General features: G+C 42.8%; 2 protein-coding genes and 1 long non-coding RNA gene across 14 annotated transcripts in view; 1 reads left to right on the top strand and 2 right to left on the bottom strand.

Annotated features, from left to right (window-relative positions):
* LOC309849234 lies at positions 1 to 2,771 on the bottom strand. Its single transcript, XR_014303600.1, has 3 exons — positions 2,757 to 2,771; positions 1,627 to 1,793; positions 1 to 521 (listed from the first exon to the last, which is right to left on the bottom strand). It is a non-coding gene; the product is annotated as an uncharacterized lncRNA (long non-coding RNA).
* Positions 2,772 to 6,672: 3,901 nt separating this feature from the next.
* LOC309849185 (uncharacterized protein) lies at positions 6,673 to 15,514 on the bottom strand (the record flags this gene model as incomplete). The annotated part of the gene is made up of 3 exons (XM_082701510.1): positions 6,673 to 7,318; positions 9,774 to 9,873; positions 14,851 to 15,514. 3 exons carry the CDS (start codon positions 15,512 to 15,514, stop codon positions 7,162 to 7,164), a joined length of 921 nt encoding a protein of 306 aa, XP_082557636.1. The 3' UTR covers positions 6,673 to 7,161.
* Positions 14,985 to 23,192, top strand: part of RCBTB1 (RCC1 and BTB domain containing protein 1) — a gene marked incomplete at its 3' end in the record, with an annotated part of 53,489 nt that continues 45,281 nt past the window's right edge. For 7 of the 12 annotated variants that reach the window (XM_082701531.1, XM_082701538.1, XM_082701534.1 and 4 more), the window contains exon 1: positions 15,003 to 15,102. Of the gene's footprint in view, positions 15,110 to 23,192 lie in introns of all 12 variants that reach the window. The other 5 variants (XM_082701541.1, XM_082701537.1, XM_082701532.1 and 2 more) reach the window with 2 other exon arrangements.

The raw sequence follows: 23,192 nt of genomic DNA on the forward strand, positions 1-23,192 counted from the left end.
CCAACCTCCCACCCCCCCGCCACTTCAAACCCCTCAGATTGTTTTTCGGAGTCCATAGTCTCAGTGAGACAGTATTCTTTAGGAATTATAATTTGACTGATAGTCAAATTATGACTGGCAATACCCAGCACATACCGCAAAGAGATTCATAGAGAAAAGGGTGGTTTGTTTTTTAAAACGTGAACATTTTCTTACAGAAACTGTACATTTATTTTTCACAAAGAAGCATGAATAGGGAATGTTAACAATGGTGCGCTAAACAGCACATTTAATTTCACAAAAGCTTCAAATCCCACTATAGAATCCTGCGGAGCTAGATTAAATTAGACCACATGGTGAACTCGTTAAGCAAAGCTAAGTGGGGGCACCTGGGTGGCTCAGTCGGTGAAGCGTCTGCCTTCAGCTCGGGTCATGATCTCAGGGTCCTGGGATGGAGCCCCTCGTTGGGCTTCCTGCTCAGCGGAGAGTCTGCTTCTCCCTCTCCCTCTGCCCCTCCACCTGCTTGTGCTGTTTCTCTCTCTCTAAACAAACAAAGAAACAAATAAGCAAACAAACAAAAATTAAGTGGTCTCCTTCCTAAGCCCACATTTATCAGTTCAGTGGTAAGGAAAGGCTGATCTGGAACATTTAGGTCAAAAAGAAAAATGGACAAGAACTAGAATATATGACTCAATCTCTAAGCTGATTAAGGCCATCTGTGGGAGACATTTCTGGAATGGGGAGTGGTGCCGCATTCCCTGCACCAATTTTACCTGGCTGTAGTGATAAGAAGGAGATCAGTGGCTGCTCTAGAGGGAAGGCAGAGAACTCCCACAAAGAATAGATATTTATACAATATAAGACTATGTGTATACTTTTGGTCTCTAAAAAAAATATAGCCCAAGTGCTGTTCTTGACCTTGGTATATATCCATGCTTGGGAAAGATAAGGAGGCTGGGGGAGGTAAAGAGGTGAGGAGAAACCTAAAGTGTAAAGGATCTTGGATTTCCATTGGCACCCCCTTTTTTCCCCTAGAGAGATACTGACACAGTCATAGTAAATGGATGTTCCCATCCCAATGAACTCATTAGATGGGAATAATACATTATATCAGTGTATGAGCTTATCCTCATGAACCTTCCATACAAAAAAGGGAAAAAGAAAAAAGAGAGAAAAAAGGATTCCAAGGGCTTTAAATTTACTCTCAAACATTAAAACAAAACAAAAAACAAACCACTTTTTCTTCCTTTTAACTGCTTTCAGCAGTTACATGTGAAATGGGTATTTCAGAGTTTGCAAGTGGTGAGAAAAGAAAGAAATAATAATAAGACTAAAGAAAAGGAGAGACATTTTAAAACTGCATCAGGATATGACCTGTCCCCAATCATTTGAAACCAAGTGTTAGAAGAAGCAGAAATACCAGATTTCCATTTAGCTACCTGCTAGATCTACTGCCTTTTAAACAACGTTAGATGTTCTTCCCGTTTTGCTAAATCCAGGGAAGGGCGGGGAAGTATCTGCTGGGCGTGTTATAACATAGTAAGCTTAGGTACTGTTAAAACTGTAGGAAATGTTGAACCCTATGTAAATTCTGACTCTCCGTCTTCATAGGGCTGCTCCATTTACATTTGAATAGCCCATATGTACCTATTGCACAACTGGGAAATCTGCTTTCTCATCTGGCTCACTGATTAACTTTTGAGTGGGCTGAAAATAAGTCCTCCTCATTGCTGAGTTTGTTTCCTGGTTTGTGAAGCACTGAAGTAACCTCTGGTAAACATGTGTCTGGGCCATGTTTTAAAAGTTGGTCACCCCTGTAACAGGTTTAGAAATGTTGCAATAATTTTAGAATTAGATGAAAGAATGTATCTTGAAATTTAAAAATATATGTATAATTTGAATTTGGTGTGAATTTCTTTTCTTTCTTTCTTTCTTATTAATTTTTTAAAAGATTTTATTTATTTATTTGACAGACAGAAATCACAAGCTGGCAGAGAGGCAGGCAGAGAGAGAGAAAGGGAAGCAGGCTCCCCGCTAAGCAGAAAGCCCGATAGGGGGCTCCACCCCAGGACCCTGAGATCATGACCTGAGCTGAAGGCAGAGGCTCAACTCACTGAGCCACCCAGGTGCCCCTTAGTGTGAATTTCTTACCAGGCAGCATCACGTATAGGTTGGTTAGTAAGTAAACTAGAAGCAAAGGAAAGAAATTTAACAGACTGTAGGTTCAGGCCCGCGCCACAAGGTGGCAGGCTTACTCTCTAGTCTCCCTCTTCAGGCCCAAACGGGGAAAAACAATCTTAAAAAAGAAACAAATCTTAACGTTTGGATTTAACTACCTAAAACCACATATTTTAGGAAGGTAACTTTTAGAGAGGATGACACAAGTTCTTAGTTTGTCAAGATCGTATATTCAGGGATGCCTTTGTGGCTCAGTGGGTTAACCATCTGCCTTCAGCTCAGGTCATGATCCCAGGATCCTGGGATGGAGTCCCACATCTCCCATTGTGATCCTCTTTGCTCTTTCAGCTTCTGCAGGTTTCTCATGGAAGCCACTTTTGAAGATGGTGGAACGACAACGCGGAAGGAAACTTGGCCCCCAAATCGCATCTTGGAGGAGAGCTTTGTGCCTGTTAGGAACCATCATTTTGAATGCCCTATGAGTGAGAAACAAACTTCTATTTTGTTAAGACACTGAGATTCTGGGGCTTATCTATTATGACAGCTAACATCAACTAAAATAGCATGTAGAGCACTTAGCACAACACCACACACAATACCTGCTTAATAAATGTTAGATGTTATTAATATCATGACTCTAAATATAAACCAGGAGGTGCTGGGTAGCTCAGTCGGTTGAACATCTCACTCTTGGCTCAGGTCATAATCTCAGGGTGGTAGAATCAAGCTCCATGGAGTCTGCTTGCTCTCTCCCTCTGCTCCTCTCTCTCACTCATAAATAAATAAATAAAATCTTGTTAAAAATTAATAAATGTAGAGGTGCCTGGGTAGCTCAATCAGTTAAGCATCTGCCTTTAGCTCAGGTCATGATCTCAGAGTCCTGGGATCAAGCCCCTCATTAGGCTCCCTGCTCATCAGGTATCTTGCTTCTCCCTCTCCCTCTGTTCCTCACCCCCTGCTCATGTTCTCTCTCTCTCTCTCTCAAATAAATAAAGAAATAATCTTAAAATAAATAAATATAAGCCAAGAGCCTAAAACTCTGGACTTCAAACACAGCAATAGTATGGAGAATCTTCTGCAGTATATAAGATCTGGTTCTTTTTCTTTTTCTCTCTCTTTTTTTTTGAAAGCTAGAGAAAGTCTAAGAAATAAAGTTGTGTGTGGAAGCAGTAAAAAGCTGAGCTACTTGTGTATGTAATTTGCAGAAAGTCATGATTAATATTTTGCATTTATATTTGCTATTTTTTGAAAAATTAACCAGATATAAAAGAAAGAAAATCAAATAAAAAATTCAAGTTGGTACTGTCTTTAAAATAATATTTTTAAATTTTCTTCCTTGTGATGATATTAGTGTTATGATTCAGTGATTTCTCTCTCGGTATATTATACAATGCTTACCCTTTTATCTTAAAAATGTTTTCTTTCTTTGCTCCAACACTTTTTGATTTTTAGTGCTTTTATTTTTTCATTTTTAAGATTTTATTTAAGATTTAAGATTTTATTTAAGATCTCTACACCCAACATGGGGTTCAAACTCACAATCACAAGATCAAGAGTCCCACACTAAACCAACTAGACCGCCAGGTGCCCTTTCAGTGCTTTTATTAATACCTATCCTCAGTTTTCTCTAATGAAATTCTACCTCACATAAAGCCCAAATCAAATTTCATGTACTCAGTCAAAGTCCTCCAGGATATCCTGGTTGGCAGGGGTACCACTTGCACTGAACTGTCAAATTTTTTTAAAAGATTTATTTATTTATTTGCGAGAGACCTAGTGCAAGCACAGAGTAGTGGAGGGGCAGAGGCAGAGGGAGAGAGAGAATCTCTACCAGACTCCTTACTAAGCACGGTACCCTACACTGGGCTCAGTCTCAGGACCCTGAGATCATAACTGAGCCAAAACCAAGAGCTGGACGCTTCAAGGACTGAGCCGCTCAGGCTGTAACATTATACAATCCGAGGCTCCTACCATTTGCGGTCTTCTGTGCTAGAGTTTATTTTCAGGTGGTTTATATAGCTTGTTTCTCCTTAATCAGACTGCAAGCAGTTTGATGACAAGAGCTATGTTTTTTTGGTTTTACATTGCCCACAGAAAATAGAGTCTGTGCAGTTATTGATAATCAGCTCATTGGTTTGAAAGTCCCAGGTTTATGAGATTTCCTGTAACATTTTAGTATCTATCTTCCAAAGAGCTTTATAAGAATAAAGAATAATAACTCATAAAATTTTCTTCAGAGATAAATAATAATTTATAGTTGGGGGACAATTGTGGGAAAGGAGGTATTTTAATGGTCAGTGGTTTGGGTTAGAGGAAATTTACAAAGAATAAATTAGTGCCTGATGTTCCATATTGAAATGAAGATAATTTTGTATGTATTATTAAGCTTACTTTGCTTTTTGCTTTTTTTGTCCTTCATCCCAACTCAAAAAAAATTTTTTTGGAGGGGGATGCTTGGGTGGCTCAGACAGTTAAGTGTCTGCTTTTGGCTTGGGTCATGATCCCAGAGTCCTGAGATCAAGTACCACTGCTCAGCAGGCTCCCTGCTCAGCAGGCAGACTTCTTCTCCCTCTGCCTGCCACTTCTCTTGCTCGTGCTCTCTCTCTGACAAAAATTAATAAAATCTTTAAAAAAAATTTTTTTTAAATAGGCTCCATGCCCAGCATGTAGCCCAATATGGGGCTTGAACTCATGAACCTGAGATTAAAACCTGAGCTGAGATCACCCAGGCTCCCTCCTATTTACTTTTTAAGTTTCTTTTTGTTTGCATGTTTGCTTAAGATGTTTACTTTAGGGGCACCTGGGTGGCTCAGTGGGTTAAAGCCGCTGCCTTCGGCTCAGGTCATGATCTCAGGGTCCTGGGATCGAGCCCCGCTTCGGACTCTCTGCTCAGTGGGGAGTCTGCTTCCCCTTCTCTCTCTGCCTGCCTCTCTGCCTACTTGTGATCTCTCTCTCTCTCTGTGTCTAATAAATAAATAAAATCTTTAAAAAAATATGTCTACCTCGGGGCGCCTGGGTGGCTCAGTGGGTTAAGCCGCTGCCTTCGGCTCAGGTCATGATCTCGGGGTCCTGGCTTCAAGTCCCGTATCGGGCTCTCTGCTCAGCAGGGAGCCTGCTTCCCTCTCTCTCTCTCTCTCTGCCTGCCTCTCCATCTACTTGTGATTTCTCTCTGTCAATAAAAAAAAAAAAAAAAACGTTTACCTTAAACATATTAAAAGTTATAGCTGAAAATGTTTTACATTTTATTTTCAATATCATAAGGACTGTAGAATGTTTTAACTCTGAATTTTGCCTTTCACCTTCAATTTGATTGCTAGTTTCATCCTGTGTTTATTGTCTAAATTTGGTAATTTTCTGTAATCAGTGTTTACTTAGATTTGCCATTGTTCCATTGATTTCTTTGCTCATCATTGATTCTTGCATTCTGATCTTTTCTTCCAGGTTTATTTTTCTACCTTCTGGGTCTGTGAGTGGGAAATTCTCTTAGTCTTGGTTTGACGATATCTTTAGTCTTACCTCTGAATGCTAGTTTTGCTGGATAGAGAATTCTAGATTAACCGATATTTTCCTCCACCCTTTGAGGATATTGTTCCATTATCCTCTGGCATCTACTGCTTGTGACAAGAAGCCAGCTTTGTCTATATATCAGTCTTTGTAGGCAGTGTGACGTTCAGGCTCATCCCAAACATTCACAGAACCCAGGGCAAAATTACAAGCGGAGGCCCATGTACAATATGTCTAAAAAAATTTAAGTTCCAAAAACAAGCAAACAACTTGTTAAATAAAGTATGTTCTATCCTCCTATTTTGACAAATACAACTTTTTAAGGACCCAGATGACTGAGCCTTGAATTTAGGATTCTTGGAATCCTGGGGGCGGGTAAGGAGAGATCACCACCCAGGCCCCTGCCTCCCAGCTCACCCTCCTTGGTTCCCAGTCCTGGCTCCATCCTTTACCACCAGGAGCTTCACACACATGTCTGTGGACATTCCATTTCCAAGCCCCACAAACAGCCTCTTCCCGGACACCCCATGGTCCTAAGTGTATGAAATCTGTTCTTGGGGGTTGGACATAAGGAAGAGGCCCATGAAGGTTCTGAAAGTGGGTCGGAGCTGTCTGGGCAGGGAATTCTATGGTTTGGGGCACCTGGAACGTGGTTTAGAGGAAAAGGGCAAACTTCAGGTCATGTTTCACGACATTGTAATAAGGTCCTTAATGGTTTCCTCTCATCCAACCTGTTCTCTGCAGTGTATCAGAGAGAATTTTTTTTTTAAATTTTATTTATTTATTTGTCAGAGAGAGAGGTAGAGTGAGCCCAAGCACAAGCAGACAGAGTGGCAGGCAGAGTCAGAGGGAGAAGCAGGCTCCCCGCAGAGCAAGGAGCCCGATGTGGGACTCGATCCCAGGACACTGGGACCATGACCTGAGCCAAAGGCAGCTGCTTAACCAACTGAGCCATCCAGGCGTCCCTCAGAGAGAATTTTTAAAAAAGTAAACCACAGCATTTTACTCTGTCCTAAAAATATCCTTTAAAAGCCTCCTATTGCGTTTGAAAGAAAATCCTTTAAAAGCCTGCAAAGCTCTAAGTGGTACTTCAACACACCAAGTTCTTTGGGAAAAGCCTCATCCAAGAATCTCTCTTTCTGAAACATACTCTCTTTCCTACCTGCTCCTCACATGGCCAGCTTCAGTCTATTGTATGGTTCCTGGCTTAAATGCCACATCCTCTCCAAGTACCACTTCCCTTTATTTGCTATTGTTTATTTCCTTCAGAGAACAAATAACAAATGTATTCACCTGTTTGTCTTCTGCCTCCTCCACACTGTCTTCTGCCCAGGGGAGACTGTCACATGTAAGTCAACTCTGAGATGGAGACTAGCACGTAGGAAGTTATTAGGGAGTATTCTAACCAACCCCAGTTGAGAACAAAAGAAAGCAAGATAGGGGCCCCCATTGGGCAGCGGACCCCAGAAAGAGGCCCATCTTTGGGCAAAGCAATTCTCTTCAGCCAAAGCACTTCCTCAGAGGACTGACATGTCTGGTCTGGACAGGGCAGTAGTACAACCTATGGTCCATGCCTTGTGCAGATGTGCTTTCCTCACATGAGTTCTGAAAGTAGCTTCTTGCAGAACTCCCAACGGACCTGTGCCCTGGAGAGAAACTTGTAAAAGGAAGGTTAATAGGATGAACGACACCCCCCTGCTGTTGTAGCTGGCATTAGGCTGCAAGCAGTACTCATCCCCTCTCTCTTCTGCAGTCCGTTTTAGATTCTCCTCACTGTTGATTAGCACCTCTGAAGATTTAGGTGACTTACCTAGTGGAGTGACAGGTTCTTAAAACTGGTGAGTTCCAGTTCCTGTTTATCATGTCCTTCTTGGGCTGCACCTGCTGCCCTTGTCCATTTGCCATCAACATTGCACAAGTACTAAAAGATGCCCTAGTTATTACTGGGACACCAAACATATGCCTCCCTGTCTCCACCGTGTAATCGTAGCTCTACTGCCTCTTAATAACAAGAGTCAACTACCCCCATGAGGACCTTTTGCTGGCCTGCTGGAATTGGGCCTGAAGGGCCCAAAATTCTGGGTGGTGGTATAGCTTTAAGTTCACTGAAGACTCTTGCTGTGTTTCCTGGTAGAAATATTTCCCCTGTGGGAACCAAGAACTTTAAACCTGTGATTATACTTGTGAGGATGAAAAGCACAAATTCCCCCAAGTGGGTCACTGGGATTGATGGTATATAGAGACTCTTCTGCTTCAACACCTTTGATCCCACTCGCAGGTGTTCTTCTGTGATGGATACAGCATCATCCAATGGTGACTGATTCAGAGCATGACTGCACCTTGGAGGGTGGCACTTTATTCATGGGATATCATCTCCAAGCTGGTACTTCAGCCAAGCTTTCTGGGTGGTATGCCGTGGGATGGGTCCCAAGTGGATTCCACAGCCATATGCCCACTGCCACATCTCTTCTGCTATGCAATGGGTTCCTTGATTGGATGCAATGATATGTGGGGTGCCATAATGGTGGATCAAATACAACGGAAGCCCTTGGACAGTCATGTTGGCTGAGGCTCAGCAGGCAGGAAGGGCAAACCCATAGCACATGAGTCTATTCATGCTGAAATGAATGACTGCCTCATCCAGGGTGGGAGGAGTCCAATATGGTTTCCTTTTCAGCAAGGGGCTGTTTGGTATCTTCAAGGGATTGAGTGTCAGTATTGAGTGTCAGCAATGATTCCTGTTGCCAGCAGGACAGTGGGAGATCATGCTGCTGGACCCATGTATAGCTTTCCTCCTTGTTACCATGTCTTCTCTGTTCACGAATCAGCTGTGCCAGTACTGGGGTGGCTGATGGAAAGGCTGTCTGACACTTTAAATTTTGGCTAACTGGCTAAGTCCTTCTACTTGGATGTATAATGCTTCTTCAATGGTAGATGCTCTCAGAATCTGTGGAGGAAAGCCATGGAAGCAAGATTGGGCAGAAGGAGAAAATGAGCTTCAGTACGGTCACAACCAGGGCTCAGCCACCTTGTGGGAGGTTCTGAAGCTAGGACAATTCTTTAGAATTTTCTCTTATTGAGGTGAGGGAGTTTGGTCTTAACCATCCCCCACTGATCAGTCATTTCTTGCAAGCTGCTCCTACAAGGGGTGTGATTTTGGATAAGGTAGCATTCTGAGTTAAGAAAATGACTGAAGAGGTCTGTCAACGCATAGCTTTCTTAGAAGCTGGGAGAGTAAGTCCTTCAGTCTTAAAGGAGAGATAGGCTGGTAGAGCATAGCTTCCAAGAGAGAGATTGTTACTGTTTTTTCACCAGGATATACCCAAGTTTAATATAGTGTTTAGCACACAGTAGGCATTCAAAAGATCTTTTTGAATAAATAAATTACTGAAATGTCCTGCTTTCTTAGTTTGGAGTATAAAGGTCACATCTCATCCTACTCTCTAACATTTTACTATGAGAATTTCAAAATTTAAAGGCACGTACAAAAACCATTTCCCAGATTTAACATTTTGTCGTATTTGCTCTCTCTTTTCATGGATAAGTATATGTACAGTATCAATTTGGTTTTTTGTTGTTGTTGTTGTTTGATAGTTTGCTGAACCATCTGCAGAATTCATGACACTCTGTCCTTAGCACTCAGGCATGCATCTCATACCAATAAGGATATTCTCAATATTACTGTGATCATATCTGAATAAATAACAGAATGCTTTAAAAATCATCCAATATCTGGGATGCATGGGTAGCTCAGTCACTTGGGCCACTGCCTTCAGCTCAGGTCATGATCCTGGCGTCCTGGGATTGAGTCCCGCATCAGGCTCCTTGATTGGCAGGGAGCCTGGTTCTCTCTCTGCCTCTGACTGCTTGTGCACGTGCTCTCTCTCTCTGACAAATAAATAAATAAAAATCTTTTGAAAAAATCATCCAATATCTAATATTCAGCCCATATTAAATTTCTATGATTCTCCACAAAAAACTGTTACAGCTTTAAAAAAACATTTCAACCATGATTCCACCCAAGGTTCATGTATTACATTTGAATATCACTTTTCTTTAGTATCATTTAAACTGGAACAGTCACCCTCTCTCTTTTCCCCAACAGACTTAACTTTTTGAAGAGACCAAGGCTAGGAGTACTCTTGTCTCCCATTCTGGATTTGTCTGATTGTTTCCTCATAGTGTCATTTTGTTTGTCCCAGGTAACGTCACCTGCAATATTCCAAACCAATGAAGTTAACCCCATCTGAGAATATTCCCACTACCCCCCATCATCAGCCTTGCATCACTGCAGGCAGTCATCAAGATACATACTAATACCCAGAGGATCAGTCCTGCTTCAGAGTCCATTGCAGCCAAAAATCTAGCTCCCTGGAAGATAAAAGACCTCATAACTCCTCCAGAAGCTGGTGGCTTCCTAATGAACCATGTAGCTCCTGATGGTGCTGCCATAGCTAGATGAAGGTGGCCCCAGGACCCCTGATGATGAATAAAGGAAATATGGCACTGTCAGTTCAGGTGGATGGTGCAGGGGTTCTATATTAACAAGCTCTTTCATCTGACCAAGGACAAGGAAGTAACTTTAAACAGAGTGTCTTGGATCAGTTTTATGCAGAAAGTGGTCTTATGTAGAAGCATCACACACACAACAAGTGCTATGCTTCAGAGGGTCTCACGCCTGATCTAGGGAACAGAGTAGGTTTATTTCTTTATGTCACCTGTTCAGCATAGCATCGGCCTCAGTGCAGGGGAAGAAATCAACCTGCAGAGTACTTTACTACCTATCCAGTGCTAAGACACCTGTTTGCTTATTTATGTGTTCTTGGGGTGATAGAAAAATGGAATTAGCATAAACATTCTTTTCCAACTCTCCATTACCATTTTGCTCAATCTTCTCCCTTCCCTGTTTTATGTTTATTTATCCCAACCATAAGAGCAGAAATTATCCCCAAAGTAGTTTGGTTGATAATAATTGAAGTTGTAAAACTAATTGTGACTGATCATGTTTACCTGTCCAGTTAAGCTAATGGAAAATCAATTGGTGTTTGGTTGAGTGTCCAGCTCTTGATTTCAGCTCAGATCATGATCTTCAGGTTGTGAGACAACAGGAAACCTTCCTCCGCTCCCTGCTCAGCAGGGAGTCTGCTTGGGATTCTCTCTCTCTCCCTCTCTGTCTGCCCCTCCCTCCTCACCCTCCCTCCTTACACCCTCTTCCTCTCTCTCAAATAAATAAATCTTAAAAAAAAAAAAAAAAGAAAATCAAGGTGGAATCTCTTTCTAGGTAGATTCTATATTTTTGTAGCATCTATAAAATCACTTAGAATCCTAAGGTTTATGCCATCCTCGACTCTCAAAGTAATTATATTGTTTTTGCAGCTGTCAGGACAGATATCTGTGTATTACAACCGTGTATTACATAAACAGGGAAGCAATCTTATATAGGGACATAAATGTTCCCTACTTAGCTGTTACAAGAGTTGATGGTTTTCTTGCTTCTTCTTCTTCTTCTTCTTTTTTTTTTTTTTTTTAAGATTTTGTTTATTTATTGAGCAAGAGAGAGAGTGAGTGCATGTGAGCAGGGAGAAGGAGAGAGAGCATCTCAGGCAGGCTCCCCACTGGAACATGGAGCCTGATGCAGGACTCAATTACTCGATCTTGAGATCATGACTTGAGCCAAGAGTCAGATGCTCAACCAACTGAGTCACCCAGGTGCCTCATTCTCTGGCTTGTTTCTCTCAGTCTTGACCAACCACAAGAAAGGAAAAGTTGGAGACTTTATTAAAAACAGCTCCCAGCTGTTTTTATTCTCTCTCTTTGAAGAAGTAACTGAAATCTCTTTTAGTTTTGCTTGCTCAACATTAAGAACTTTCCAGTGGCCTATGAAAAACAGTGTCTGCCTAAGGGACCTTCAGAAGATTTTTTTTTTTAAACATTTTTTTTTGAGATTTTATTTATTTATTTGACAGACAGAGATCACAAGTAGGCAGAGAGGCAGGCAGAGAGAGAGAGAGAGAGGAGGAAGCAGGCTCCCCACTGAGCAGAGAGCCCGATGTGGGGCTCGATCCTAGGACCCTGGGATCATGACCCGAGCTGAAGGCAGTCCCCAACCCACTGAGCCACCCAGGCACCCAGAAGATTTTCTTGACAAAGAAGATTGTGTAAGAGGTGTGCCATCAAGTGTTAGCTAGTCCATCTGAATGAAGTGGCATGGAATTGGCTGATCCACACCTGGCCAAATTGAGACTCACAGAAGAGCACACTGGAGGAAAAGGGAGCAAACAAAAGATGATGTTCTAATTTTCCATTTACTGAGAGATTACTTTTTTTTAATTTTATTTTTTTGACACAGAGAGAATACAAGCAGGGGCAGCGGCAGGCAGAGGGAGAAGCAGGGTCCTGGCTGAGCAGAGAGCCTGATGTGGGGCTCAATCCCAGGACACTGGGTTCATGATCTGTGCCAAAGGCAGATGCTTAACAACTGAGCACCCAAGACATTAATCTTTAAAATGAAATTCTGAAGCTCCCAATTGTAATTAGAATTGTTCTCCTACGTCCCACTCTACCTTAAAGCTTACACTAACTGTATTTCATTAGGGTAGCGTTTTTCTTTTTTAGAACTTCATTTATTTATTTGAGACAGAGAGCAAGAGAGAGAGGATGAGCAGATGGAGAAGGAGAGGCAGACCACCCCCCAAGCAGAGAGCCTGATCTGGGATCACAACCTGAGCCAAAGGCAGATGCTTAAGCCACCCAGGCACCGCTCATTAGGTTCTTGACTGATACTTTTTGCAAGCATAGTCCTGTCTTAGCATGAACACTAAGAGGGGTCTCCCTCCTTGCTGGGTAAAAACTGGGTAGAATCCAGTTTCTTCCTTAAAGTATTACCTGGAAATTGAGTTATTTTGCCCAGTAGTTTAAAGTGCTCTAAAATAATCTTGTTTGGAACAAGTAATTTTGCTACTTTTAGATAACAATTACACAGAGCTTTTGAAGTTGGAAAAAAAGAAAGTTAAAAAATCACCTAGCACTAGTCCACAGGCCAATTTTAGGTTGAGAGTCTATGATTTGTCTGAGGGAAAGTTAATGCAATAAATAACACTAATACTAATAATAGATCAGTCTTTCAAGTACAGCAATGTTAACCAATTAGGTTTCCTTTGTCCCAGAGGTAAATGAGGTCGCCAATTCCAGCTATATAGGGTTGCTCACTTTTCCTAAATAAATAATAGTTTCATGCCTTCCTACCTTTGAACACACTGTTCTCTCTTCTGGAAGGCCTTTCTCTCCCTTCCATCGAACTACTACATGTCCTCCAAATTCATTTTCCCAGGAAGTTTTTTTCCTGGCCTTCTAACAGTGGTCCTTTCTTTGCGTTTACCTGGCATACTTTTCATGCTGTACTGGAATAATGAAACAAACTCCATATTCCTTGAGATCAGCAACCACATCTTATCCAACCTTTTATCCTTAAAGATGTTCCAAGTATAGCATCTAGCACATGATAAGCAGTGAGAGCTCAGGAAATATTTGATGACTCAAATCCCAAACCTTAATATTTTTCTCAAATAGGTTTTACAGAAGCTCTTTTGATCAATAGCGTAAAGAAACTGACTTCAGTTTTTGTGTGTGTGTGTTTTTTTTTTTTTTTTTTTTTTTTTAACAAAGTAAGCGCAGAGGGAGTAAATCCACGGACTGTTACTACCTTGGTGGTACCGCTTTATTCAGTGGCTAAGGAGGGTTTACTATATTGACCTTCACTCAGGGGATTTTGAGGGCACTGTATTAAGCCCAGAAGTCCTGTTTCAAAGACTTCATAATCTAAGGAAGAAAATAGCAATAGACAATTCACCTCTTATATAAAAGGTACAGTACATTTCTAGGCAGTATGAGACTTATATATCAGAATACATAGCTGTCAGGAAATCGGGAAGAAGTTACTGCAGACACTGTCCGAATGAATTTTAAGTGCTGAAGCTATTGAAACAGGGAAGAGGATGCAGAGAAGGAAGACAAGAGTAGGTGGTATTTGATCTGGATTTTGAAAGATGAGTAGGAGACTGATGAGTACCTAGGGCTGTTGTTAAAAATAACCGGAACCCCACAATAAAGCAGTAAAACAGATGTTATTCAGGAAATATTGGCAATAGGAGAAAAGAGACTTCAGTATACAACTGGGCTTGATCGCACTATTGTAATAGTTTCTGAATAAAACCTGTTATAATGCTTTAAGTGACTCTGATTTTATTTAAGTGGGAAGGGGTAGTGACTGCAGAGAGTGGTGGAGGAATGAATGACTGCAAAGGTGAGTAAAGCAATTTAGGGAAACAGTAATCCAGTGAAAGCTGAGTAGTCAAGGAAATCGGGAATTCTGTGGAGCCAGAGCCTAGAGCACTGCTGAGCGAGTGCCGGAAGATGCGAAAAAGCAGCCTTCTTCTAATGGATTAACTTAGAAATGTTTTTCTGTTTATTCAGGGGAGTTCAAGTGGGAAAGGTAAGTTTGAACAACATTGCTTAGAAAGTTATGCCGGTAGGTTTGGACTTTAGCCTGCGGCCTATGGAGCCAACTGGAGTTTTCAAAAAGGCTGTACATACAGTACTTTATAAAGATGACTGCGGTCTCAACAGAGGACACGCTGGAGCAGCATCAAGCAACCCCGGCCTCAGTTTACAATTTATAATAAGAAAAGGGTTGGGTCATCTGCTGTCTTCGGTCCCTTACGACCCGGGGGCATGCTTCCGCGGTAGGTCGGCCTTCCTTGCCTCCCCTGGGCCCTATGCCTGCCTCCCTCCGTCCCTCCTCCAGATCCCGGGGCACTTGCCGCGCCCCCTCCCCTCCGGCCTAGCGCAGCTGCTCTCGGACGGGTAGGAAAGGGCGGGGGGAGACATCTCTAGAGTTAAACGAGCCTCTCCTCCGAAACCCTTTGTCCCCAGCAGCCCCACCTGGGGAGCGCCGAGGGAGCAGGGCGCGCCACGGGGCGGGGAGAGCAGTCTGCAGTTGCTTTTCCGTCCTGGGTCGCTCGGGGAGGCTGGCCGGCCGAACCCACGGCTCCACCAGCCCTCGGGGAGAGCGGCGGGAACCAGCCCCTCGAGCGTCCACGGCTCCCTGAGACAAGAGCGTGCGAGTCTCGGCGGTCACCGAGCTCCACCGCGACTCTCCTCAGAGACCCCCGCCCTAGAGCCCAGAAACACCCGCCCGCGGCCCCCGCCTGTCAGGAGGCTCAGCCCGGGGCCGCCCGGCGCGCGGCGTCGACGTCACGTGAGGCGGCCCGGCCACGTGACCCGGCAGCCCGGCAGCCCGGCCCCTGGCGCCCGCCCCCCGCTCCTCCCCTTCGCCCGGCGTCCCGGCCGCTGCTCGCAGGCGACTCTCCGGCCCGCGGAGCTTCGGAGCTTCCCGCGGCTGGGCCCGGCGGGACGGCGTGAGACAGCTGCTTGGCGTCCCAGGTAGCCGGTGAGGCTCGGGCCCGAGCTCGCGGGGGCCGCTTCCGCCCCTGCCCCTCTGCTTGCTTCCCTTCCCGACGGGCCGGGCTGGCGCGTCCCGTCCTGCCCGCTCCCTCCCTCCGGCTGCGGGCCTCGGCCCCCCGGGCCCCCGGGTCCCCGAGCCCCCGGCCCCCCGGCGGCGGGTCCGCGGGGCGCTGTGTCCTGGCCGCTGTCTGCGCCGCCAGGCGAGGCACCGTTGGCATCTCTGCTGGCGTTTTTTCCGAGGAGGAGAGAAAGGGTGGGGGAGGCTGGCGAAAGTTTTCCCGGCTCCCTTTTTTGAGCTGTTTGGACGCGGCTTTGCTCCCAGCTGAAGCCTCTTACCGCTCTCGGTGCTGTTTTGCTGAGAAAAGACCTCCCCTCCGACTCTCCTCCCCATCCTCACTCGGCCCTTCCCGAGATCGTTCCATCTCCTCCTTCACCTCCGGAGGGTAGTGGTGTCACAAACCGTGCTCTCCACCGTTTCCCTTTCTCCCACAACACGGTTTCCGCAAAGGGGCATGCACTTAGGGACCTTTATCCAGGAGTGCGGCGAACTGAGGGGAGTATTTCTCTTGTCCCGCCTCGGGTGTGCTACCTACTCTATTTTATAGGAGATGACCATCGAGGCATGCTCTCCTCTTTCATAAGTGGCTTTTTGTGTATATTTGTTTGCATGCGAGACATTCCGATGTCATCTTTGCAGCTGGGAATTACAGTTTTATAAAGCAATATTATTAAACTGCTTAAAAACCAGATTCAAAGTCTTATCTGACTTTGGCCTGTGTTGGGGGGAATATAGTTCTTGGAGACAGATTTTCAGACTGTTATGCATTGTGGGATAGTAACATCTAAACACTGAGTGTATCATGCTGAAGGGAGTGGAAAAATGAGCTCACCCCGAGGGCAGTTTATAATGTGCTTTAAACTTTACAATGTATCCATTTGAACTGAGCACAAGGTGAATTTCACCTCTTTAAAGTGCTTTCAGGGTGGAGTAGGTAACTGTGCATTTCCATTCCGTTAATATAGCAGTTAAACTGTGAGATGGATATGTTTTAATCCGTTGTGGGAATACCAGTCTATTTATTAAGTACTTTTGGACAGGTCCTGTTTCTTCTTCCCTCTAGAAGAAGAGGAAGGATATTAATCATTAAAGAGATTTCTTCTACAGTGATTTTTTTATGGGTGTGATCGAAATGATCAAATTCTGGGAACTTCAGAAAGCAACTAGCCTTAAAAAGCTATCAAGTTTGCAGCTTAAAAGTATTATTTTAAATTTTTTAAAAATAAAGTATGCCTATATGTTCTAGCAAGACTTTTGGCTTCGTTTTATTAATCAGTTCCAGCTGGGAAGTCTGAGACAGTGTCTTTATCTCAAAGTCAGTGTGGGGAAGACAAAACTGAAAGGAAATCAAAGACCATTATTATTATTCTGTTTTTTTTTTCTGTGTACTACATTAAACAGTAATTCATGCATTATAGATAAGGTGTGGACGCTCAAGGATTCTAGAGTCCAGCCAAGATTTTCTGTGTTAACCCCCCCCAAAAAATGTTATATATTGTGTACATGTTGAGGAATGTACAGGAGGCATATGATGAATGTTGTTTGAGTTTAACCAGAATAGATTTCATAGAGGAGTTCAGTTAATCAAGTGATTAATCAAGTGATTATCTAAGTCAGTTATGTGTTTGACCCACAGCATGGACTTAATGTTTTAAAATTTCCAAGTACAGTAAGTCCACAATATAGACTTTTTTCTTTTTCTCTAATCTTGCCAGGAAACAATGAAAGAAAATTTAGAAACCACAGAAACATAAAAAAGAATGTACATCACCTGTAATTATGTCATCTGAAGATAACAGCATTTAATATTTTGGGACATACATCCTTTTTACTATACAAATTTGCTGGGTTGCTGTGTTCAGATGGTGAGATTTCAGGTCAAAAGAGATAACGTGATATCCAAATCTAACTTATACTTGAGTCTAGGAGAGCCAATAGTAAAAGTTTAAGTATTGAAGAACTTAGGCAGATCTTTTTAGATAATTTTGAGTTTAGATGGAATTTGAATATCAAGAGTTGAAATAGCTGGGGATATCTCTTTTTTTTTTTTTTTTTTTTTAGTGTTAGATTTTAACAAATGAGATCACACTCATGCATACCTAACAAATCGTAAAGTGTGAAAGGACTTGAGGAGATAATGAATTTCACTTGGGAAAGACTATACTCAGGCCATTCCCAAAAGTTGGTATCTATACTTCCCACAACTCCGGAAAAGAAGATTCCGTGGCTTTCCTGAGATTAACATTCCACAGGGGCAATAGTATGTTTGCTGAGATGTCCTTTTAAATGCTTAAGAAGTTTTAGTTTTGGAGATGGACCAAGTCTGTCCAGTTCTAGTACTTTAATCTTGAACCCAAATAGTATGGTGGAAGCATCTAGTAACATTGTTAACAGCTGTGGTGAAGTGTTTCCAGGATCACTGCCAACAGTTCCTCCCCCTATGCTTGACTGCTGTACCTTCCATCAAAGAGATGGAGTGTCTGGCTGCTCCATGTAAATCTAGGAGGAGGAGAGACCACCCGCAGTGGCCCAGCCATGTGTGTGAGGCCCATTTCAGCCTTACTTAAGCTCCCTTTGCCTCCCTTATGAATACTCCCTCATGAGTAACCTCAACTGAGTTACTCAAAGCACAGAATTCAAAGAAATAACAAACAGCTCTCCTTTTAAGCCACTGAGTTTTGGGATTATATGTTAGTCAGCAAAACATGATTGAGACAACAGCACAGCACCTTGTGTCATAAAATCTTTGGTGTAAATCTGGTTCACATATATGTCAGTCCCAAGATACGATCTGTGAGCACAAAATTGAGGTCAGCATATGCAGTAGTGTGCCTTAGTGAGAAGTCTCTAAATTATTCAGTCTTTATATCCTTATTCCGTAAAGATATACCTACTGAATTAGTTTCATTGAATGGTGTGACAGTATCTTGTACTGGTTGCATCAAAAATCAGTTAGCTTTTTTTTTTTTTAGATTTTATTTATTTATTTGACAGAGAAAGAGAGATCACAAGTAGGCAGAGAGTCAGGCAGAGAGAGAGGAGGAAGCAGGCTCTCTGCTGAGCACAGAGCCGGATGCGGGACTCGATCTCAGGACCCCGAGATCATGACCTTAGCGGAAGGCAGTGGCTTAATCCACTGAGCCACCCAGGCGCCCCCAAAATCAGTTAACATGTTTTAAAGGAATTACCCATTATTGAGCTGATGGATATGTGGTGTTTTCTTGCAGTTTGGCAGTTGATGAATTTAGTACCATGTTTGTAGTTGTAAATACATACGGTACAGATGTAAGATCTGCAGTGAACAGATGTTTGTGAGGTGCTTTGTTCTCAAGGGTCAAGAAGAGTGAATCTTATGCAGACTGTCATTTCAAATGTGTCTATTACGGGACTTTCAACAAGCAGATGATCTTATTGTTCAGGAGCACTTGTCTCATTATGTTTAAATGAGCAACTTCCCATTCCAAGTCTGCTTAGATCAGTTTAAGAAAAACAGACACTTCACTGGAGAAGAAAAGCTCATAGGAGATCAAATGGGTACTTCTACAGACTTAAGGTTTCCAACTTCCACTGTGCTCTGTCTTAGCACCTCTGTAGGTTCCTCTATTTAGTCGTCTTTCCTCCAGGGAGAAAAAGTTGACCTCAGAAGAGAATGGCCCCAAATGCACATCAAATCCACAGTGAGATACTTCACACCCACCAAGATGGTTATAATAAAAAAGACAATAATAAGTGTTGACGAGGATGTGGGGAAGTTGGAACCCTCATGAACTGCTGGTGGAAGTGAAAAATGTAGAGGGAGGGGTAGAGAAAGAGAAGAGAAAAAGAAATAGCTTCCAACTTCTGGTACCCCGACCTTGAAATTCACTTCCATCCATATCTATCCTTTTCTTTTCTTGTGTTTTCACAGAAGATTCTGCCCCCTTCTACAACTTGTCTTGTTCCTGTGCTTCAGATTCCACTTCTTGTTACTTTCTCAGAAACCTTATTTAGTGGTTGTGTCGTGTCCTTATCTTTCTCTCTACTGGCTCCTTCCCATTAACATTTAAACATTTTTCAGTCTCTGGGGGCACCTGGTTGGTTCAGTCCGAAGGGCATGTGGCTCTTGATTTCAGGGTTGTGAGTTCAAGCCCCACATTGAGTGTAGAAATTACTTGAAAACAAAGTTGTTAAAACAAATATTTTTAGATCTCTAGTATGTTTAAAACAGAGATCATCCTTGGGCGCCTGGGTGGCTCAGTGGGTTAAGCCGCTGCCTTCGGCTCGGGTCATGGTCTCAGGGTCCTGGGATCGAGTCCCGCATCGGGCTCTCTGCTCAGCAGGAAGCCTGCTTCCCTTCCTCTCTCTCTGCCTGCCTCTCCATCTACTTGTGATTTCTCTCTGTCAAATAAATAAATAAAATCTTAAAAAAAAAAAAAAAAACAGAGATCATCCAAAATAAGCCCTTCAGCACCAGCCCATTTTACATTTACTGCCTATCTTTTCCCTCACAGTCAAACTTAGCGAACAGTTTCTTTATATTCATTGTTTCCTTTCCTTTCCTTTCGCATGCTCCTCAACCTGATGCAGTTTGGCCGTGTCCAACCACAGCTCCATTGAAACTCTTCTTGTGGAAGTTGCGAATGATTCTTGTTAAACCAGTGGACCTTTGTCCTTACCTTGTTTGGTCTCAGCAGCTTTAGAGCTTGACACTACCTCCTTTGTGTGATACTCATGTCACTAGGCTTCCATGACACTGTTTTCTGCTGGTTTTCTCCCTACTCTGCCTATTCCTTCACAGTCTCTTCTGCAGGGGTATTCCTTGTCTCTGGGCTGCTGGACTTTCTTAGAGTTCTTTCCAAGATCCTGCTCTCTCCTTACTCCATACGCTTTTCCCTGGGTGATCTCATGCCGAATTTCCAGATCTCCAATCCAGATCTTTCTTGATCTTCAGATTTGTAAAACTACCTATTGGACATATCCACTCTGATTTCCCATAGGTAGCTAAACTTAATATGTCCAGGGGAGAATTCCTAATCTCCCTTCTGAAACTGGCTGTATTCTCTGTCCTAGTAAGTGGCACTACTGTACTCAGTTACTTCCGCTGAGCAGCTGGGTATAACCCTTGGTTCTCACTTTCCCTTATTCAGCTCCTTTCCTCCCAGTCAGTCCGTTACAGAATCCTCTTGAGTCTGTCTCCTGTCCAGGTTGCTCCATTTCCATTTCCTTGGTACAGGATGTTTTCTTTCCTGCCTTACTGCAGCCACCTTAGGCTCCCCCTGAGTTCTTTTCCTTCATCCCCATCTGCTCTCTACGTTCAGCCAAAGTAATCTTGAACAGACCTACATCTGATCACTTCCCTGCTTAAGGTCTTTCAGTGATTAAATGTTGTTCTTAGGATAAAGGCTAAGCTTTTTGGCTAGTGCCATGCTAAATTTCTTTCAGTTCTTCCCACCTGACATATACATATTCACTGTTCCCTTCCTGGCTTTTCACAGGTAGTTGACACTTCCCTATTCTGGTGTTCCCATTGCATTCACACCTCCCCATCAGAGCAGTGGCCCTCTGGTGAACATCTGTTTATGTGCCTAGACCCCTCTGACTCCATGTAAGTTCTGCTAGGGGTCCAGGAGGGGGTTGCAGTGTTGGCTTTGTGTCCTTTTTACCTAGTGGACATCCAGTAAACATTTATTGAATGAATACAGTATGAGTCTGCCTGTCTACTGCTGGAATTTTAATTTGGCTTTAGGCCATCGCAGGGTATGGTTGATTATTTATTTTTATTTTTTAAAGTTTTGTTTGTTTTTTTGTTTGTTTGTTTTTTGTGAGAGGATGTGAGGGAAAGAGAGCATGAGCAGGGTGAGGGGCAGGGGGAGAAGCAGGCTCTCCGCTGAGCAGGGAGCCCGATGTGGGGCTCAGTCCCTGGACTCTGAGATCATGACCTCACCAAAGGCAGACACTTAACCTACTGAGCTATCCAGGTGCCCTGGTTGATCTCTAACATCGCAGAGACTAGTAGATGAAATCACATTACAGCTTTTCACATAGGAAAGGTTCATGATACCATCAGTGGATTTGAGCTTGGATCCCTCTATTCCAGCCTTGAACACTAACAGAAAAATAAAATCAGGTATTACTATGTTCTATCCATTTCTTCGGACTTCTGACCCATCTATTTTTACTTGATCTGTTTTGCACAGCTTTGTCTGTTTGGTGCAATGAAGAACAAAACTGTAGAAATTATTTCAAGTCATGAAATTTTCTTTTCTGGTTTCCTTTTAAAAATAGAAGTGTATCATGAAAGCAATGCTTCTATAAGATTACAGTCAGCTTTACAACCCTGGATATCTTTAAAAAATTTTTTTTTTCTGCTAATACTATTGCCACTTGGGTTGTTTGCTTTTCTAACCTGAGCACTTGGCCTCAGTTGAATTATTTCTTCACTTACAATGAGCTGTCACATTCCCTATGTCCTAGAATTGCCTAAAGCTTCTGTGCAATGAAATGAGAGTAGCCCCTGCATGATGGGGATAAAGAATTGCTTCTAGAGGCCATAATTGTAAATTGTGTTTCAAGTAAAGTAACTTACTGGCAATTGGGAAGGGACAGATGTCCTTTCCAATAAGTAATACATTTGAACAAAAGTGATGAGGCAGAGTGCTCAGGAATTCTAAAACATCAGTCTGTTTTAAATGAAGGGAGGAGGATTGCCTTGTCACCTGTTCATCTGCATCTTTGTGAAGGATGGCATAAACTCTTTTGGAGAATGTGGCGTTCTGGAGCCCTTTGTCTTTGTGGAATTTGTCAAATATTCAGGACATTCCCCTTCATTCTTCTAGTAAGGTAAGCTTGCAGAGAAGAGAAGTGGATGACAGCTATTGCAGCAGCCTGGGCAGTAAAGTATCAGTATCTCAATAAATTTCTGAAACTTTGTTTCTTTGCAGTACTTATACCATAGTACTGGTGCAGTAGTTTTAAAGTGTATTTTTATTTAGGGGCACCTGGGTGACTCAGGGTCCTGGCCTCCAGCCCCGCATCGGGCTCCATGCCCAATGGGGAGTCCGCTCCTTTTTCTCCCTCTGCCCCTTCCCCTGGCTTGTGTGCGCAAGCTCTTGCTCACGCTCTCTCTCTCTCTCTCAAATAAATGAATTAAATCCTTTTAAAAAAAATAAGTATTTTTCTTTATAAAGTTTTGAGGCTAAGCCTGTCTTAGAGGCGTGTCTGGACCTTGGAAATACATTTGGTGTCTAAGTCAGAGGTGTAGCATCTGTTCAGTCTTAAAAAGCTCGTCAGAGTAGGTATAGAAGAAATCAATGAGAGTAACATTTGGCTCTTCTGTAACTTCAGAGGTTTCTTGAATTTATTTTGCTGTAGCACAGATGTAGGACATGACAAGCCATGAAGTTGCACCTGCCCAAATTTACCTAAAACCCTAGAACTCTTCTATTTGGCAGTTTTACTAGAATTGAAAAACAGAACTCAAAAATAGAGAAAGTTGGCTACACACTTAAATCTTTTGTGCTCAAACAGGAACTTCCATTGGTGAAAAAGGAAGAAAGCTATGAAAAACACTCTTTCCTGCAGGAAACTGGCTGATCTTCACTGAGGAAATGCTTACATTTGATCATCTGTTAGGCTACTAAGAAGTTGATTTCTGGGACTTCATGTAGTGGTTTTCTAGAATATATCATTTTCACATAGTTTTGACAGTTGTGCAAGTAATTTTTTTCCACTTATACATTGACACGTATCACACGGACTGTATGTTTGTGTGTGGTATTCCATTGTTTGCGTTGTTATTCTGCTCGTGTTCTAGGTTCCCACTTGCCAGGATCTTCCGGTTAGACTGTCATCCCCAGAGCCAGGGACCACGAATGTATTGCTCTTTATGATTTCCTCCTGGTATGTGGGGTCATTGTCAGAAGAAGAGTTGATATATGCTGTTATTTTGTTCATATTATCGGAAAGTAGTGCTTTTTTGGTGAGGCTTCTTAGACTTTATCAATAGCTCATTAACTATAAATAAATTCCTTTT

Source organism: Mustela nivalis (assembly GCF_964662115.1).
Source record: "Mustela nivalis genome assembly, chromosome: 15".
Lineage (NCBI taxonomy): Eukaryota > Metazoa > Chordata > Mammalia > Carnivora > Mustelidae > Mustela > Mustela nivalis.